The sequence below is a fragment of the Cyphomyrmex costatus genome, unplaced genomic scaffold (assembly GCF_001594065.2).
Source record: "Cyphomyrmex costatus isolate MS0001 unplaced genomic scaffold, Ccosl1.0 scaffold229, whole genome shotgun sequence".
NCBI lineage: Eukaryota > Metazoa > Arthropoda > Insecta > Hymenoptera > Formicidae > Cyphomyrmex > Cyphomyrmex costatus.
Window position 1 is genome coordinate 563,979 of NW_017276357.1, and position 19,668 is coordinate 583,646.

At 35.7% G+C, this 19,668-nt stretch overlaps 1 protein-coding gene across 1 annotated transcript; it reads right to left on the reverse strand.

The window, feature by feature from the left end:
- Positions 1-15,147: 15,147 nt before the first annotated feature.
- On the reverse strand, positions 15,148-19,075 carry LOC108773945 (homeotic protein proboscipedia). The gene is made up of 3 exons (XM_018539933.1): positions 18,985-19,075; positions 17,339-17,481; positions 15,148-17,112 (listed from the first exon to the last, which is right to left on the reverse strand). The coding sequence occupies exons 1-3, from the start codon at positions 19,073-19,075 to the stop codon at positions 15,199-15,201; spliced, it is 2,148 nt and encodes a 715-aa protein (XP_018395435.1). The 3' UTR covers positions 15,148-15,198.
- Positions 19,076-19,668: the final 593 nt, after the last annotated feature.

Sequence of the window (19,668 nt, forward strand, 5' to 3'; positions counted from 1 at the left end):
TGACGGATGTTCGGCACGCAATGGGGGGGGAACTACTTACGTGGTATATAATATTCACACTCTAACATATCTTATATATGATCGCACCAATAACCGCTGAATAGCTCTCATTAGCCTGATTATTCTTGTTATTTGTATTACTTTTAAAATTTTTTTTCAAAACGCTAATTGAATAATATAAGAAATCATAACACAACAAACTGCAAATTATACAATATAGTAAGTTTATGTTTTTTAAGAACAACGCACTTTATTATATAAGTATAAAATACATTCTTTTTATATATTTTTAATTTCTAGATATAGTATTATATTATAAAAGCTGTTTGAACAACTTGTTTTGTTTCTGTAAAATGTTTAATGTTTATAAAATATTTATAAAATGTTTGCTGTTATGTTTTATTTCTTAATCTATTATTTATGAGAGAAATTTATTTATGTTTTAGAAATAGTACTATACATAGATAAATAAATAAAATAGCATTTGGTTTATTTCTATTCGTATAAGTCGCAATAGTTCCTGGACTAGATATCAATGTATTGATAATTGAAAATAAGAACTATACATAGATGATAATAAAGAGGGGGGCAAAGGGGAAGAAGATTCGTCGCAGAGAGCACACGGAAAGAGAGGGTGGCAGGATAGGCTTGATTTCCGCGTCATTACGCAGGCACGGCGTTGGCCCCGAATTAATTGAATGCAGCGTGTGTTGACAGGTAGGTATATTGGCAGGCAGACACGGAGACTATAGAAAGAGCGACAGAGATGACGAGGCTGACCGTTTCAGGACTTGTATCAGATGCGGTCGCGATATCGGGTTCTCGTCCACAGTTCCTCCGAGGCCGTGTACCTGTCATTTTCGGTGACCGTGTCATTCAGTCCCTTCGTCTCCTTCCTCGGATCTCTTTCTCCCTAACTAGCGATAGCTGTCAGCTCCGGGAACGGCCGATACAGAATTCGATTTGGCTGCAACTGGACCAAGAGATAAGGACAGATACCTGCACTTAAGTCATTTAACTTACTGCATTAGATTGGTCGTTGTATCGAGATAGTCGTTTTGTGTTTTGTTTGCTAATTAACAATAACATACCTATAATAACTGTTGAAAGTATTATATATGCATAAACATTATATTATATTGTTATGAAAAAGATTCAAAATTTATGTATATTTGTAACTATGCGGATCTGTTAATCTCTATATAATACCCGACTTTTCTGTCTTTTCGACTGTTTTCGATAAAAAATGGTCAATCGGTATGCATTTCATGATATTTGATAAGAAAAAGTGAATTTTATTTTTGTCTTCAATGTCAGGAGTAATATTGATTCATTTTTTATAAGCAATAAGTGCATTGCTCGATAAGGCTTTAGACGACAGAGATAGCGTACAGTCTACGTAGATACGATTATCTGCATGATTAGTATGTGTTTACTTTTCCTTATTAGTATTTGTATTATTTTAATGTAATAATTGTGTGACAGCTAGTACAAACAAAAGTAACATTCGAGGTAAGTAATACTGAGAAAAGTATTAAGAACAATAAAGGCAACGCGAATCGAGAAGACAGTTGCTCAACCATTTTGTGTTATTTAATAATTTGTTTTCAGTCCCATTTCAAGATTATTATCAACACTGTATTAATTAATCCTTCCCAGAGACACACAGGAAAGGACGCATCTTTTTCTTTCGAAGATAGCGATCCAGATTTGAAGCTGTCAGTTTGTAATAATCGACAGACTCTTCTGATGTAATCGTGACACGCTTCATTGCGGCGAATTCAAAGGATTTCACGTTTCGCATAACTCTTCTGTTCGAACCTGATTTCTCATTTGAGATACCGCAGCTACAAAATAATTGTTTACATTTCCGAATTTTTCTTCGTTTACGTAAGTGACGATATTTTTCGATAGCAAAATCTCTCAAGACCGTTGAAAATTCTGATTATGCGCGGTCTCAACCCATATGCTTATATGTTATATTTTCAAACACGAGTTCACCATATCCGGTGGTCCTTCGGGTTCTGATCGCGATGGCCCAGGTACAAGGGAAGTCCCAGGAGAGATTCGACGGAAGGTACGTACACGATCCTACACTTTGTGAGACCTCTCGTCGGATCCCCGAGGATTCGTATTCGTAGTCACGCGTTTAATCCCCCAAAACATGTAACCGACTCGTCGTTTCTCGAGATTGAAGGCTGATTTTTGAATTGTAGCTTTCCAAAATGTCTAGAAATTTACATAAACACATCTAGTTTCTATTCGTATATTGTGATAAGTAAAGAACTTAGTTTTTATTTTTACATATATTTACATTTATTCGATTCCTTAGTAAAATAAAAGGAGTAATTGCAACTTGCAACACTCAATTAATACTGAAAGTTTTTATACTGTTCGCGATAATTCATTTAGAAGTTAATGCGTGTATTAATCCTGTATATTATACATATAGTTCCGTTTAACTCTCTCGTGAAAAGATATCTCTAAAAGTTGGCACGAATGGATGTCTCGCGTTGTGTTGTGTATTATATGCATCGAGCTAGTGGAGGTGAATAGATTGTCAATGAGAATTTCGAGTTTAGCCTACGGAGGTGTCTGGTCCTTTAGGCCTCAGAATCAGAACTGTATCCTTGGGGACAGATACGTCAACGTGGACAACGCGAATGCGTGCTCCGCTGCTCCGCGATGCTGCTCTGCTGTAGCTATAATATATGTAAGAGTTGGGATCATGCTATGATTCTGTTGAGACAACGCTAACGTACTATCTCCTAATCTATCAATGTTATAATAGTTGTTTTATATGTTTTTTTATATTTATATTTTTCGAAGTGATAATTTATGTTCTTTTTTCAATACGGTTCTCTTTGGTAATTTTATATAGGTTATAAAAGCATAGTTTTATAGAAAAGTTTATAATTCTATGTATAATCAGATACGAACTCTCTTGTTTAAAAACCGACAAAAAACGATCCCAGGATCAGGCTAATGAAAGTCACCGTGGTTGTTGGTATGTGAATTCCATTTATTAATAATATGAACGTTTCAACTCAACTCTTTGGAGTCATTAGCATACAAAATTTCCTCTTAATATGGTATGTTTGAAATGAGTCACATTTAAATTGACAGATCTGATGTGTGATCTGAATGATAAGATAAGTTAAATTCTATTACTATTAAATTCCAAAAAGAAAAACAGTAACTTACCTCAAACATCAAGGAGCTTCATAACTGAAATTAATTAGACCAAAATCACAAAACGAAAAATTTATTCCTAAAGTCTATTGAATAAATACATCGAGCGCACATCTTCAAACAAGTTCAAGACATGACTGATTTTCAAACGTTCATATTTTCGGTCAAATTTAAACGTCACAACAAACAGACATAAAACGATATTTATAAATATAAAGTCAATGTCACAGAAAACTTTTTGCGAAGATTGATTATTTTAATGATAACAATATTATTTAGTAAAAATTCTTTAATAACTGAATATAATTCTGATGTAAGCCTTCTGTATCCGAACGTAAATTAAAGCTAAGAAAAGTTCATGTCTTGTACATTGATTTTATGGAGAAGTACTGTAAATGTTCACAATTTACTTACAGTAAGAGATAAATTTTATTGTGAAATACATTAAATAACAAAGAAGATTTTGTTTCTGCACTTTTGTGAATTGTGAATGAAATTTGTACAATTAGTGAACAGAAAAGTGCTCTTTATCTGTACTGTAGATTTGCTTTGATCTACATCAGCCATATTTTTAACATAATATTATATAATTATATCAGATTATATAAACGAGATTATATAAATCACACAAATAATTATACCAAAGTTACCTTATATAAGTATATAAAGGCGACGCGCAGTAATTTCTTTTTCTTTCGGATTAATCTCTTTTCGAAAATTTATTTCTACATCTGTGTATGCTGTTTCCTTTTCCATAGTCGTGACCTTCTAATTCAGCGTTTCTTCGCGCTCGAGTTTGTTTCTCTCAGACGGGAAAGTATCGAGAGTCGCATATTCCGCCGTAGTGGGATGGGAAAGGAGGAAGAGTGGTGCTCGATCCATCAAAACTGCATGTCAGTAGCCATTAGCACGCTCCCACCGGCGCGCAGCACAGAATGCCCTGTATATCCAAAGCTTGCGCGCGGATACGCTTCTGTGCGTAGCGGTACTCGATGCGTACTTTATCCACTTGTTTGAGCTCTTGTCTCACTTTTCCGACGCTGCTCGTTTTCTTTTCAAAATCATTTTTGTTTCCAACGATGATAGTCACTTTTTTATGCCAATAAATTTTATAAAACATTTAAATATGAGCTTGTCTTAAAAGCTAAATAAGGTTATTTTAAAAGCTAAAAAATAGCAATATAAACAAAATTTTTATATATAGTATATTTCGAAATATAAATGAATGTTTTCAATACAGTTGTTAATTATCGATAATGCACCTTTCATGAATTCTAAGGATTCAAATATTAATACTTGACATTTTTTTATTCTGTTTAAAATCTAGTAGAATCTTGTAATAATGGTTAGCAAAACTTTTTATTATCTTGCTACGTTAAGAAACAATCGATGAAATAGAATAAATTCCGATGGATTTCTCAAGATATCGGAGTCAGTTCCGCATTTCCAGCAGCGAGCAATAGCTGCAGCGATCGCACCGACAGTGGTAGCGGCAACAGCAACTGCAGCTTTAACAGGCGGCGACCATCCATCATGAAAGTGTCAGCCTCCCTCTTTGCCCAGAAACAACTAGCTATGACATTCTTCTCGTTGCTATTGCCTCTATTCGCTTTTGCCAGTTCGCGTATTCGCATGTCCGTTACTTTAGGTGAGATATATTCGCGCGCTCTTTTTCATCAAATTCTATTCTTAAATTTTTAGAGATTCGTTGATCAACATACACGATATAATACCCGCAATAACATTGTTATTATTTTCATCATCATAGATGTAACCTTCTCAATATTTTCAAGTATAATTAAAAGAAATTAACTAAATAAAATAAAAAATAAGTTAAAAAATTTTTATGCTAAAAGATTTTGTAACTTATAAAGATTTTATAATTTATCAAGTATATGAGTAAAGTTTCATAATATAAAATTTTGCAGTCGCAGATAATTTTAAATATATATTCAAATATAATATTTGAATTAAATTTAAATTTTAGATTGTATGATTACGAAAAAGGAATGATATAAAGTCATGGAGATGATTAATTTATAACAGAATAAATTCATAACGACGGATAAAAATGGTAATTGAAAAATTCAAGCATCAATTTGCTATCGTTAAATGGACGTGTAATCACGAAACAATGCGGAATGTCACTTCTACTTGACACATTAGCCCAGTTTCCGGCAAAACTAAGGGCAGTAACGTTTTAATTAAAACGACGTCGTCGTCAGTAAATACGATAACACGCAGGAGAATCAATCATACCGTGTGTCCTGTACACGCTGCCTTCAATGGAGACATCTTAATCGCGGCGAAGCTATAAGATTATTCTGCGAGCTTTTTTGGTTATTCCAGTGGTTTGTGATCAAATATAAATTCTTTGTAATTGTATATAAACCGACGCGATTCGAAGACAAGCAATGTTCGACTGAATAGAGGAAGAATTTTAGGCGTAAATTCGGCAAGGCCTGTTGACAACAGACGGCAGTTGTGAAGTTTTTGGGGAACGTGGTTCCGCATAGGGCAACGTACAGTTCTATTTGTTGGCTGATTGTACTGCTGCGAAATCAAGTCTGACGAAGATCGATCGGACAGCATTTCAGGCGTCAACACCGGATCGCTGATTCCCCTCCCGTGGCTCGACTAAGGTCGTATCCGCTGCCACTTTCTCGCAGATGCTGCCAATCCCGAGTGAAGTTTCTATTAAGAAGTCCCATTCGAAACGATCGAAAATTCTATGTTAAGTAATAGCAAATTTTATTGGAGTATGTATCGTCATTTCGAAAGGGAAGAAATCATTTTATTTTTATTCCATATACGTATATTATAATATGCAGTGTTGCGCTTAGATAATTAAAAATTATCTAGATATAGATAAGATAAATCACACAATAATGTATCTCAGATAAGATAAAGATGATTAATTTTACATTAATCTAGATAAAAGATGAAATTAAAAAAAATTTTATCTAGATAATTTTTCAGATGATTTTATTTTTAAGTTACTATTAGGTAGTAAAACAATTCAAAGTACAAAAATGTGATTTCATATTTTTACAAATTTTTATTTTTTAAGAACAAAAGTTGTTCGAACATTTTATCTGATTAATGATTTCTACGTGCGAATTAATATTTGTTGTCTACAATTGAAGAGACGCTCTACTGACGCTGATGATGGTAAAGTGATGTGTTAAACTAAAAAAAAAATGTATTTGACGTGTCGATACAAATGAAGAATATCTATTTCTTTAGATTTATTTTCTAAATATGAAAGTACTTCAATATATCTTTAAATGACTGATGTCGCACTAATTTCAGTTTTTTTTGTCTATAGAACGAAAACAATCCTTATCACTATTACTACTACTACTGGGAGTTAATTTCTTATAATACTCTTGTACAATCTCTTATATAGATATAGTTTTAAAAAAATAAAAATATTTCTTTTATCTAAGATAAGATAAAGATAATCTATATTCTTAATAATCTAGATGAAGATAAGATAAAGTCATTTCTTCATCTAGATGATTATCTAGATAATTTTATCGAAATAACGAAACAACTGATAATATGTATAAATTAAATGTAAAAATTTATATATGTATATACATATAAATTAAAAATAATAATTAATGTATGTATTTCATAAAATAGTTCTCAAATATACGTATATTTTGTAATAATACTGCTTTATTATTCACAATCCATAATACGCAAAATGATATAGGTAATTATGCTTTCATAAGTTATTATAACTTTTACAAGCTATAGAGATTCATATATTTGCAGAAATATAGTTATTTAAACGAATCAGAAGACAACAAATATTTAAATTATTAAAATATTTGTTATTACTAGTATAAAACTTTTAAACAAAGGAAAACATAAACGAGTTATTAAATAAAATAATATAAATTAAGAATATTTAAGTATAGGTCGTAGACCAATTTTTGGTGGATAGCGAAAAACTTTAAAATTATGATAACTTATTATTACATTCATTACTTTTGCATAGCTTACAGGCTTGCATGCGCAAGCTCTTTCATGACTTTATAAATATTAAATTTTTAACAAAGGCAGGAATCGCAAAATCAAATTTTGAAATAAACTACAATTATCAAAAACTCTTTGCACTTCAACATGATTTACTGTTGAATATAGCGCCTCTTATATTGTGTAGCATTTCTATGTTAGATATTTCATTTAATGTTTGATTGTTCCCAGTATTTTCTTATTTTGCTTTATATTCTATGGTTCATATTCTATGGTAACGAACAGACTTTCTTACTATACTGATTGTGAGTGTATTGAAATGGAGACAGTGTCGTCGTCGTTGTAATCATACTTCCTTTGTACTATTGTTTATTTTGAGTTCTCCACAATTATACGTATAGTTTTCATACAACAAATTCTCTAAATCTTTTTAAGAACTTCTACAAAATCCCTGCGCGACATTTACGTTGATGTCAATATCATCAATAAAAATAGAAAAACGTATTCTTCACGTATACTTCAATAAAATAATATTAAATAAACACATTAAAAAGTAAAAGATATAAAGTGATAAATAAATAATTAATATACACTCCTCTCCCTTACGCTTTTTTATATTTACTAATGTTAGATAGGCTGCGGACGTTTATCATTTTAATAAGTGCGATCTACGTACATAATTTAGTCTTCTTATAAGTTTGAGAAGCAATGATATAAATTATATACTAAATAAAACAACCCTAATTTAATTAAAAATTTTTGTTTACTTGTGTTCAAAATGTAATTCTTATATCACAGATAAAGTTTTTTAGAATGATATATAATGATGATTATATTATATTTTATTAGTTGCCATTAAATATGAAACGTAATTTACTTATTATAGAAAACAACGTAAACATAAAACGTTGAGTTATCTACAATAGTAAATTGAATAATAATTATTTTATCAATATATGATAAATGTCTTAAGATAAAGTTAAATTATTATAGAATGTATATATAGTAAACTGCAATATTTTGCAATGAAAATTGGAGACATATATAAAACACTTATTAATATTATAATACATTTTTTATATTTATTATTAATGTCATTGTTTTTACAAAAGAAAAGTTAATAGATATGCGTTATATAAAAAAAATATTAACATCTATAATATTTTGTCTTATCCAAATATGATAAAGTAAATTTCTTCTTTACTTTCAGTCAGAATATAAAATCGAGTTATTTGCAGACGATAAATACATATCTACAAATAGTAATGCAGAAAATCGATTTTTAATTCACGATAAATTATCCAACATGCGATATTATAGGAAGAAAAATTTGTTTGTTTTATATCACATAGATGTCATAAACCTAGTTGAGTTTCTTGGCACACCGCACAAAACAGCTGTTGTTTCTGTCTAGGGGTGGTGTCTACTGTCAGATGCTCCGCCTATAAATCAAACCTATGGGCGGTAGGGAGACAAGCCGACGCCATGTTAACATACATAAACAAACCCTACGCATTGTAACTGATAAACGGCGGAAGCAACATGTAACAAGCAATTTTATTCCGATAGAGTTATACGTTGTTTGCATTTTTTTGAACAATTTTTATATAATCTTACGTACTATATAAATATTATAAATTAATATAAATAATATAATATTGATTTTAATAATTATATTTTATTGTTATTGCAATTTTAATTAAAATCTAATATCGTAAGTGTGCGCGCATATACCTATACATATTGTATATATTCTGCTTATAATAAAAATATATTATTTGACAAATTATCTTGATATATATTTTTTTGTATCCTACTTTATATTACTTTTGAACTTTAATTTTTTGTTATTATGATATTTATTCATAAAATGATTGCATATTACGATTGGTTCAATAATATTCTTATTAATAATTAATATCTATAATAGTCAATTTGCATAGGATAAAATATAAGAAGAGAAATAGGAATTTTGATTTTGTAATTGCTTCGCAAGCGATGAACAAAGATCACGAATCGGCTGATGGTTGAAGGTGCCGTCTCGGGCAGATCCTGAGACTAATCAGACTAAACATTAATCTTCCAAGTGGATCCTCGACCCAATTCTCGTAAGGTCAAGTCGCAATGGAGACGTTGATTGGATTCCACGTCAAACCAGAAGTAAACACCTTTTCTATCATTACGCGTCATTCATTTCTTTTTTTCTTTCACTCTTTCAGTCTTTCGTGGAATTAAATTTTATTTAATTATCTCGTATATATGTATATGTATTGAAAGAACTAATGATCATGACAGTCGATGCAATTCGCTATTCACATTTGCTTATTAATAATTCATAGACATCATTATTCTAATAATTTGTTCGATTAACCTGTCTTTTAATATCTATAATAGTCGTGACACATGTGATAGGTATTTCATAGTTAGATCTCTTATTGCAATAATACCGCAGCTGATTAAAAATTAACGGATTGCTAATACCATCCTCTCTCTCTTCTTATGCGGTTTGGAAGCAAGAAGATATTACTAGATAATTGTAAACCGCAGCTTCCACAGCTACTATGGACCGTTTATCATCGTCTCTATAGCTACCGGGTCGTTGAGTGAGGAGATTTGGGGGTTCACCATGCTAAGAGTTGAAACCTCAGCATGACTGGTGGCCTCGGTAGCCGATAGACGTGTCATTTATGCGTCTACGAATCAATAGCCGCTTCACTTTACACCCACCTTACATCATTAGTCATTTTATAGGGCTGTTCTGCTCCGTTACACGCGTACGCGGCATTTGCTCGCGACTGATTTGTCGTCTCATCCCGACATAAGTCTGTTGGTCGGGAAGATTGTATGTTCATCGATTGCGATTAATCTAATTTTTAACTAAAAATTATTTTCATTATTAAACGTTAGAATGTTGTTGTTCCAATCAAGGAAGTTATATTTGCGTAAAAATGATTTTACTAAAAAGTAAAAATTCAGATATATTGTGAAATCTGAATTTGACATTACGTCATACACGTAGCGCAATTAATAAAGTTAATTGAAATATGTCATGTTCAGGTCTGATGTAATTATTATAATTTGATTTCTGTGGCGTGACGTTAGTCAATTCGTCACAACAATTATCGCATATGTTCGTAATGTCTTTTTCAAAACATCAAAATGTCGATATCGATTGCTTCTCTTGCCATTTTCTAGTTTAACTAAACCATTTTTACTCTAAATATTTTCCCTGCAATAAATTTATGGAATAACTTTCATATTAATTGAAACAGTTGAAATATCAAATTACATATTTTTAAGCGTAGCTATTATTTAATATTTAAGAAGCGTATGTAAGCTTATTGACATAAGAATCATGAAATTGAAAATATTTAATCAATATTAAGTGAGTTTTACATGTATTATTAAACTCGATATTAAAGCTGCTCGGTAGTGCAATAATGGAAAACATAATGAGAACAGTTATAAGGTCGCGCTAATGTATAAGAAGTTATATTTGACTTACTCAGCAACTTTTACTAACGTTTACTACTTACGTTTATTAATTTCCTCGCTGCAGGTTTCATTATTCTTCAAGATACGGTGCATATCTTCAACTGTAATGCAATAAAAGACCTTCGCACATTGTGACCTTCACGTTGTATCGTAAGTCATCGTGAAATTATTACTAACTAATGAGTAACGCCACGAATGAGAAGGCTTTCACTCCCATGGAAAATTTATATTTCGTCTTTTCTGATGGATCGAAATTGCGGCTTACGTTTAAGCGTGGAAAGCTAAGGTAGAAGCGAATTATTAGCTTTTGATATACATTCGCGAGGAAGACATTAGGAAGCAAAGGAATCAGTCGAAAATAAATTTCACAGTTTCTTCATTGGAGGCAACATGCGAGGCGTGTAAGATTCTATTTGCGGTAGGCGAACGAGTTAACGGACGGGATGATCGCAAGGTGTCTCCGTGGTTAAAACTCAACACCATACATACATACACACATATATATAGCACACACACACCCTGGAGAGTTGAAGCTCCCGCTTCCTCCATCTATCATACGAACCATGACAAACCAAGCCTCAAAAGCAGCCGCCAGCGTTGCAGCACTTTCTTACCTTCTTCACTTAGTCACCGGGCGCTCAGGTGAGCATCTACCTGTCTGATATACAGGACCCCCTATTCCCTATCTACATTTATTAACATTTAAGCGTTAACGACATTTCTCTCTCGTGCACCCCGGAAGAAAAAGAAAATAAGAATCGTTGCGTCGGCTACTCGTATCTTGCTGCTTTCCACTTTAAGATTTCTTTCGATTTACGTTCTTTGTCTCAAGAATACAGCACGAATTGATCAAAATGAAACAATCGCAATAATTCTGGAAATCTTTACGCGTGCACAACACATTATAATTAATCACTTTTAATCGAGGAGAGAGAATATTCGCGACTAAATTTAACATCCATAAAACGGCATTGCGAAAATTATGAATCATACTGAGCGTTGTTGTAATGAAAATTGCGTCTTACATAGTTCGAACAGTGTCGTGTATACTTTGAATGATCAAGGTGAAAGTCGTAGAAATCCATGCGTTTTCTGCTCAGCGGATATCGGATGGAAAGCAAAGTGGCGTGAATGAGTCGTCCCTTGACGATCGTAAGATTTATGGTCGCGACGGTTGGGCTGAAAGGGCAAGCATCGCACGACTCGGGTCTGCTAACCCTTGACCCTGCAGCTTCGAAATCCACCCTGGATATGACCATGATATCACCGCACAATCGATGATAAAGATATATCGTAAAATGTTTGAATGTAAATTTTATTGAGATGTGTGTTTTAAACGCGGCAACGACGAACCGTCCGATGTTTACGAAATTGTTACGTCACGTACTATCGTGCATTGCGAAATACCCGCGTGTATTCGAAAATCGGAAGCGGCGCACAAACAGCTAAACCAGTGCATAGGTTGTAAAATGCAATTTTCTAGTCTTTCAACTCTCTCTTGTTTTTTTTCTTTTTTTTTTTCTCCATAAGGCCTCTCGTTGGCCTTATGGAGAAAAAGTTAATAGCTTGGAGAAATTAGCCGATGTGGGGAGGATCGTTGATCGGGGATCGTGTTTCGGGAGGGTGTTCTGCACAGATGCAACGATAGCAACAGTTCGGCTTGCTCGAACCGGAGGTCACATATGAGCTCGGAGCTATGGCGTCGTATGGGCTTGACTCACACGCATCACGCGTAGTCATCCATCATTGTCAGTCTCTTCACTGACACAGCCGTCCGTCCTACCCAACGCGCGAGGCTCTCGATTTGAGTTTCTTTCGTCAAAGTTGTGATTTTGTACAAAACGTCGCGATTCACGATTCTTGCTGTTCTATCGTAATTATTGCAACGCTATTACGTTTCGTTACTTTGACAATAATAACACTTTTTCTGATAATATGATAAGCTTTATCACGGGATTACTCGCAGTAAATTAATGTTTACTTTTTTTTTCTTTTCTTTAGTTTCTATATACGGCTATGATAAATCAATTTATGCGTGAAGAAATTTCTCTTGTATAACAAATGACGCGTTAATCTCTGAATAGGATATAAAGTTGACACGGTGTAAGGATGCTGCTAAGAATAATATTTCAGTTCGATTGCTCCGATATTTTGGGTCATCTATCATCGTCACTTTCATCGTCGGCATGGGCAAATCGCGCCATCTACGATCAAAATTTACGCGTTCCGCCCCCGTTCATGGTCATTCCATTCATTAAAGTTATGATTTTTCGTATATCATTCGTTGACTTATACGATGTTTTCGTATGGTTTACGTTAGCACTTTTAATCAAACGATTAAAATAGCAAGAAAAATATGCTTATTAGAGAAAATAAAAACACTCTCGTTACTTTTCACTATGATCTGTATTTGTCAAATGTATCGGTGAGTGAATGTACATGTGTGATAACTTCGTTTACCGTGTTGAGGGCTCACTTGCAACACAATTATGTAGTCAGAATGAGTAAACAATATATACGGTTATCGTACGCGCATATGTACATGAAAGTCTTTATATAAACAATGACGGCATCTAATGTTTTATACAAAAAGAGCTGCGTATTAAATATGTTGTCGCGAGGTGAAAATTAAAATTATATGTCCCTATCTACGTTTACTTTTATATTTTACCTACCGTGAGACAATAATTTATTTGGTTCACTTAAAGTAGCGCTAGTAGAGCTTTGAAAAAAAAAGAATGCGATTTGTGAAAAAATGATAATGCAATCAATATTTATATAGTGGACATTGCAATAAATACATTTTCCTTAAACTTAGAAAGTGTGGATTACTATTCAAAATATTGCTCAACAATATTCGTTCGTTATTTAAATAACATTGTCCGCGACACAGAATAATAACACGTCAGTTCGAATTAATTTTAAAACTTGTTTCATTTTTTCACAAAACGAATAGCGTAACATGTTTATACACGTGCATTTGTCTCTTTCCGTAATAGTGGCCAAATAACTGATTTTTAACTATTCTCCATATTCAATTGGAGGACATTAATTTCTTTTTATGAGAGAGAAAGAGAGAGAGAGAGAGAGAGACAGAGAGAAAGACAGAGAAAGAGACATCTATTTCCTGTGTTTAATTAAAACTAACGGATTGTACCTATTTCACTTTTCAGAAGTTGTATATTCGATATAATAATCATGACTGTATATAAATGCGATTTTCTTATTCATTTGTGTTCCATTAATCTATTCTTCGTATGATATATATGTACAGTTTCATTGTTAATTATTGCTCACATGCACCTACAGTCTCAGGTCTCGTTTTATCGTTTTAAATCAAATATAATATCTATTATTTTGTTGGCTATCGCGTGAAAATTAAATATTTGTGGAATATGTGTAATTTGAAAACTTTGTCAGATCCTTCGGGATTATCAAATAAGGTTAAACGTGTCAATAAAGATACGTATACTCTGTGCCGGTGACTTAAGTTATCGAAAACAAAAGGAACATATGTGTGGTTTCGGTAATCTATATAATATAATATGTATGTAGTTTTCGAACACTCTAAGGATGTACTAATACAGAGACCGTTTGCGCCTAGAAGATTGCACTTACACCTCGTGTTTCCGTTCACGAGAATCGGACCGACGTTGAATTGAAATCCCATCGAATTTCCGTAACGGTAAATCTTTGATATATTTACAACGTTCTTCATGCACATTTGTAAACCACAGCTCGTGTATATCAGTCTAATATCACTCACAAATCACTTTTCATCTTCTGCGATTAAGCGTGTTTCGCAAAGGGTCGTGATATATAAATGTGTCACTTTGTAATACAGTTTAAAAAATTGTGTGAATAGCGGAATAGCGGAACTCTCTGTTAACATCGTTCCAATTTAAAATTAACACAACCATTGCACTCGTTGTTACTGTTGTAAATAACTTTCTTAATATGTTTGTAATATAAATTAGTAAAATTACATCTCGTCCACATGGTAAGCAATATTAAAATTGATATTACACTCACAGATGCAGTATCGACCGATCGGCTATGCTTGCATTCTAAAACAGTCGACAATTTCTCTGGTAATCCGGATTTACTTCAGATATGCTTGCAGTTATTAAAGTCAATTTAAATATTGCAGATTTTATTATGTACAACCATTCTATAAATCAGTCCAAGCGTCTTGATCGGATGCAGCCAGTCTTGAAAATAATTTCGACACAACTCGCGGGAAGAGTCACTTCGAACTAGTGGGATATTCGACAACTTAGGTCATTGGGGGTGGGGGGGGGGGGGGGAGATTTATTTATAATTTATATAGACACACGCACCGTTAATAGTACTTTTAGTCCCCGTTTTATTTTTACACCATTTTCATTTACACGCACAGTTAAATTACGAATGTTGAAGTATATATATACAAATCACGTAGATGTGTTAGCTTCAATACAAAGCGTTGAGTAGACATTGCTCATCGCCCCAGTCCAGCTGGCAAGGATTCTCGGTCTCGTGGACTCAGCTGAGCTGGTAATACTCGGGCGCGAAGTCGTTCGCTAGGTTGCTGAGGAAGTTGAAATCGGACGAGCTATTGCTGTTGTCGGCGGATGGTGGCGGCGCCGCGGCGGTGTGTACCGGCTCGCCGTAGAAATTCCCATAATTGCCATAGGACTCGTTGTTACTACCGTCAGCCTGGCCGGCGGTTCCGGGTGGCGTAATAACTGCTGCGGTAGCAGCTGCGATCGCCGTCGCGGTTGTCGTCATGCCAGGCGCCGGAAACGGATCGGGCGACGATACGTAACTGTTCGGGATGCTGGAAGCCTCGCCGCCCTGATGAACGTGCAGCTGACCGGCGGCGGTCTGCTCGTAATACGCTCCCGGATGGCACTTGTTCCCGGGTCGGTAGTCGCCGGAACTTGGATGCATCGGCGGCTGGTGAGTGACGTAGCCCTCGGCGGTATGTTGCTGTGGATGCTGTTGCTGTTGTTGGATATCGTTGAAATAATGCTGTCCGGTTTGCGCGGATACAGCGGCGTGTCCGTGCGTCGCTAGATTCTCGCCGGTCCCATGATAATTGCTGCCGGACGAATAACCGTAATTTCCAGGCGTCATATAGCCGTCGGTGCTCTGCTCGTTCTGCGTCGCCGAGTACCCCTGACCGGAATTGTACGCGCTGGTACCCTGCATACCTCTGTGATAAGCGTGATAAGGTGGTCCAGCTTGAGGATATCCGTTATACTCTCCGGTGCTACCGTATTGCAACTGTTGCTGATGAAACTGCATGTTGGCGCCGTACATCGATCTCGAGGCCGCCGTGCCCGTTGCTCTTACGTGATGTGCTACTCTCGAGCCCACCGCCTGGTTTTGTCTCACGTACAGAGAATTCACCTCGCTTGGATAAGAGATTCTTGATTGTTGATACGAATCTCTGGTGCAGTAACTATTTTGCGACTGGCTCTGTTGCGACGCCGTAGGTATACTCTGCCTGTTGGTCGGTACGCCGTTTCGGTAATCAATTGTCGGCGTGGGCTGATACACGCCTTGCTGTTGGAAGTGTGCTTGCTGGCTGTTCGAGATGTTTCGGCCACCGTGCGGCGACATCGTTCCCGGATTTGTAGGGGCGTGCAACATCGGGCCTGGCAAGGATGTCGTGGAGGACGGTGAGCTACGCGGTCTCTGCATGTAAGCTGTGTGAGCCGCCGCTTGCTGCATACCGAGGGGGCTGCCTTGCTGAAGCTGGACGGAAACGGGTGTACCGGGTGTCGAGGATGGTGTCAGGCTCCTCGTGGAATTCTGACCCGGTAGTACCGGCGTGCTGACCGTCGAGTCCGGCATAGCTAATAGCACACCGTTGCTGTTCACCGAACACATGTCCTTCGTGCTGGCCGATGGTGATTTCTTGCTCACTGAGATCTGTTGCTGCTTCGCTGTGTTCGGACTTTTGTGACCGCTCTCAACCTTCACTCTCACTTCACCCGACAATTTTTTCGTCACGCTCGGCGACGTCACTTCACTTCCATCTTGCGATCTCGAATCGTCGTCCACTATCATCTTCTCGAATGAGCTGGACACACTGTTAGTACTGCCGACGCTACTGGCACCATTGCTATTCGTATTAAAGCCTGGATTACTGTTGTTGTTGTTATTATTATTGTTGTTAGTCGCACCAGGTGTGTTATTGTTGTTACTGTTTCTTCGACCGGACGAACCTAAATCGGTAACGTCGCCAGTAAGAGTGCTTCCGACATCGCCCACACCCGAAATATCACAGTTATGACAACTCTTCTTTTCATCGTTATCAGCTGATAACATTTTGTCACTCTTAGGCTTTTCCATGCCATCCGAAGTGGAACCATCCTTCTCGTCTCCGTCTTCCTTGCTAAGTGTCTGCCGCTTGTGTTTCATTCGTCGATTTTGAAACCAAACTTTCACCTGAGAGGAAGATAACAATATTTATATAGTTATTTTCGTTTTAATTATTAAATATGGATGATGCATATATATGTCGATGCATCGACAACATGTGTAAAAGGAAGAAAAATATTTTTTGTAGCGCTTCTAATAAAGCAACATAGAAATATTTTAAAATAATTAATTGTGATGTATTAAAAATGTAAATGATGTAATGATTTTTTAGTATTAATTAAAGAGTTATTACCTGTCTTTCTGTAAGATCCAATGAAGCTGCGATTTCTATCCTTCGTGGCCGACAAAGATATTTGTTGAAATGAAACTCTTTTTCTAGCTCGAGAAGTTGCGTGTTGGTGTAAGCTGTTCGTAATCTTCTTGGTAGACCGTTTTCTGTAAGACAAAAATTCTCTCTTCAATTTTTACAAATAATAATAAATTTAAAATGTCATAACGTGGATTTTCTTTAATATAAGATCAATTCAGTTATGTGTGATAATTTCAATTCTTGCATTAAGGGTAAGATATCATGTAGATATTTTATTTTTAGATATTTTACAAATATCATAAAGATTTGATCAAAAAACTCGTTATGAAGATCATTCATTTTAATTTTCGGTTTTACTTCTTGCAGCACGATAAAGTTTTCGCGCTTCGATACTCGCTTTGTCTTTATCGCAGCGATGCTCTCTTTTTGTCTGTTATAGGAAGTAAATGGTATCCTAATTAATGATCATTTAAGCAACCTAGACTATAGAGAGGAAGAGAGAGATAGGGAGGGAGAGGAGGAAGGGATGACGACACGACATCCTTAACAATGCATAAGCGAAGATTCCCGCGTGGCGAAAAGGACCATTCTGGTGTTGTTCCGGCGAGTTACTGGGCTCCTTAGAAACTTTTGGGCAAGTTTCCCACCAGCACTATTCCGTGTCGATGTGAAACACCTCCTAATTGTTATCGGATAAGAAACTTGTTCCGCGATAACAAGTGGAATGCCACACAGGATCGAGAGGACGTGAAAACATGAGAGGGAGGAGTGTAAGGAAGCATATCGTGGTTTATTCGAGCAGATTTGGTCTAGAAAGTAGCGACCAAGTATCTCACGGTACTTTGTTGGGGCATGTGGCGTAAGAGTAATTTCCACCCAACTGTAAACAATTATTAATAGCCGCCTATCGTAATTACAGAATTCGCTGCATGCCCCGAGGAGTAATATTTCAATCAAACTTGATGGCTCGCCGAGCTTGCGTTGTTTAACAAGACGTGTCTTGGCAAATTCTCTACGAACAACGTATATTTTGAACGTTTAGATAAACTTTTCCCAATACGTTATTTTCTGTCTATCATTTAGGAGCATAAGAAACTTGTCCACTTTGGCGGACATCAATAATGCGAAAAAAATAGTTTACGCTAATATTTTATTCTGTCGGTCACTGACCACCTGGATGTCAAGATACTTTTTTTTTTATCAAGAATCGGGGGTGTTACACTTTTTTACGCGTCGCCGTATCATGAGAGAAGAAAAAAAAACCGATACGGCGTGACGCAGTTTGGAGCAAAGGGGGCAGCGGGGGAGAGGGTGGTTCGTTTCGTAGGGCCGAGATGCTAAACTACCCCATAGCGTGCGAGCGGATGTAGGGTGGCTGAGGGGTGGTTCGACAGTAGGATGAGTCGTCAGGGGTTAAAGAAGAAAGAGAAAGAGAATAATCGAACGAGATAGACGGAAAGAGACGTGGAGAAAACGAAAGGTAAAAAGAGGAAGGTATAGTGACTGGAAAAGGTCGGAGAGGGCACGTGATAGAGACGGTCAGAAAGGGAGAGGAAGAATGGAAAAGAGAAAAGACACTCAGGGATGAGGGAGAAAGGTGTAGACTGAAGATGTAGTAAGCTTTGAACCTAGCAAATCCTGCACGTGGAGTTTCCATAGGGTGAGGGCGATGGTGGCGAGATGAAAGTATCGCATGATTGACGTGGGCCTCATCAGCATTTCGGTCTTGCGATTGGTTGGACGAAACTGTCGATCAAACTCCACTCCACGCCCTGTATCTGTTCAATCGTTTCAGGAGTTTAATTCAATCCGGCGATGAATGCGGAGCAATATTTGGATGGCAAATAACTACCTGATATAATAAATTAAACTGTTTACTAAATAAAAATATATACAAAAGATAAAATATTTTTTTTAGAGAGTTTGTAATATATATATTTTTATAATACTTCAAATTATTACAAAAAGGTTATCTGTATATCTTATACTTAAGTATATTAATAGACACAAATAAATCTTTAGATTAGACAGTATTTTTGTGAATAGAAATTTCATAGTGTTAGATATCTTGTTGACACACACATACACAATAATCAAATATTGTTACTAGTATTTGTAAGTAAAATAACAATATCATGTCACACCACTCCTTGCTAATTTAACTTAGTGACAAGCGTTACTGCTTTGTAACGACGACTTTTTCCGGACGAAAATGTCGACATTGCTAGCAAGCTTCTTGTTCTTGCGAGATGATGTAGAGGATGACGAACTGTCAAGCCATAGTCAAAATGAAGAGCGCGACCTGACAGGAT

Bases quoted from the DNA above. Each gene is read 5' to 3' on its own strand.
- LOC108773945 (XM_018539933.1), bottom strand. From the start codon at position 19,075: ATGCTGATGAGGCCCACGTCAATCATGCGATACTTTCATCTCGCCACC. The intron at 17,482-18,984 runs GTTCAAAGCTTA...TTTGTCTTACAG, and splicing joins CCACGTGCAGGATTTGCTAG to AAAACGGTCTACCAAGAAGA. The intron at 17,113-17,338 runs GTAATAACTCTT...TCTTCCTCTCAG, and splicing joins TGGATCTTACAGAAAGACAG to GTGAAAGTTTGGTTTCAAAA.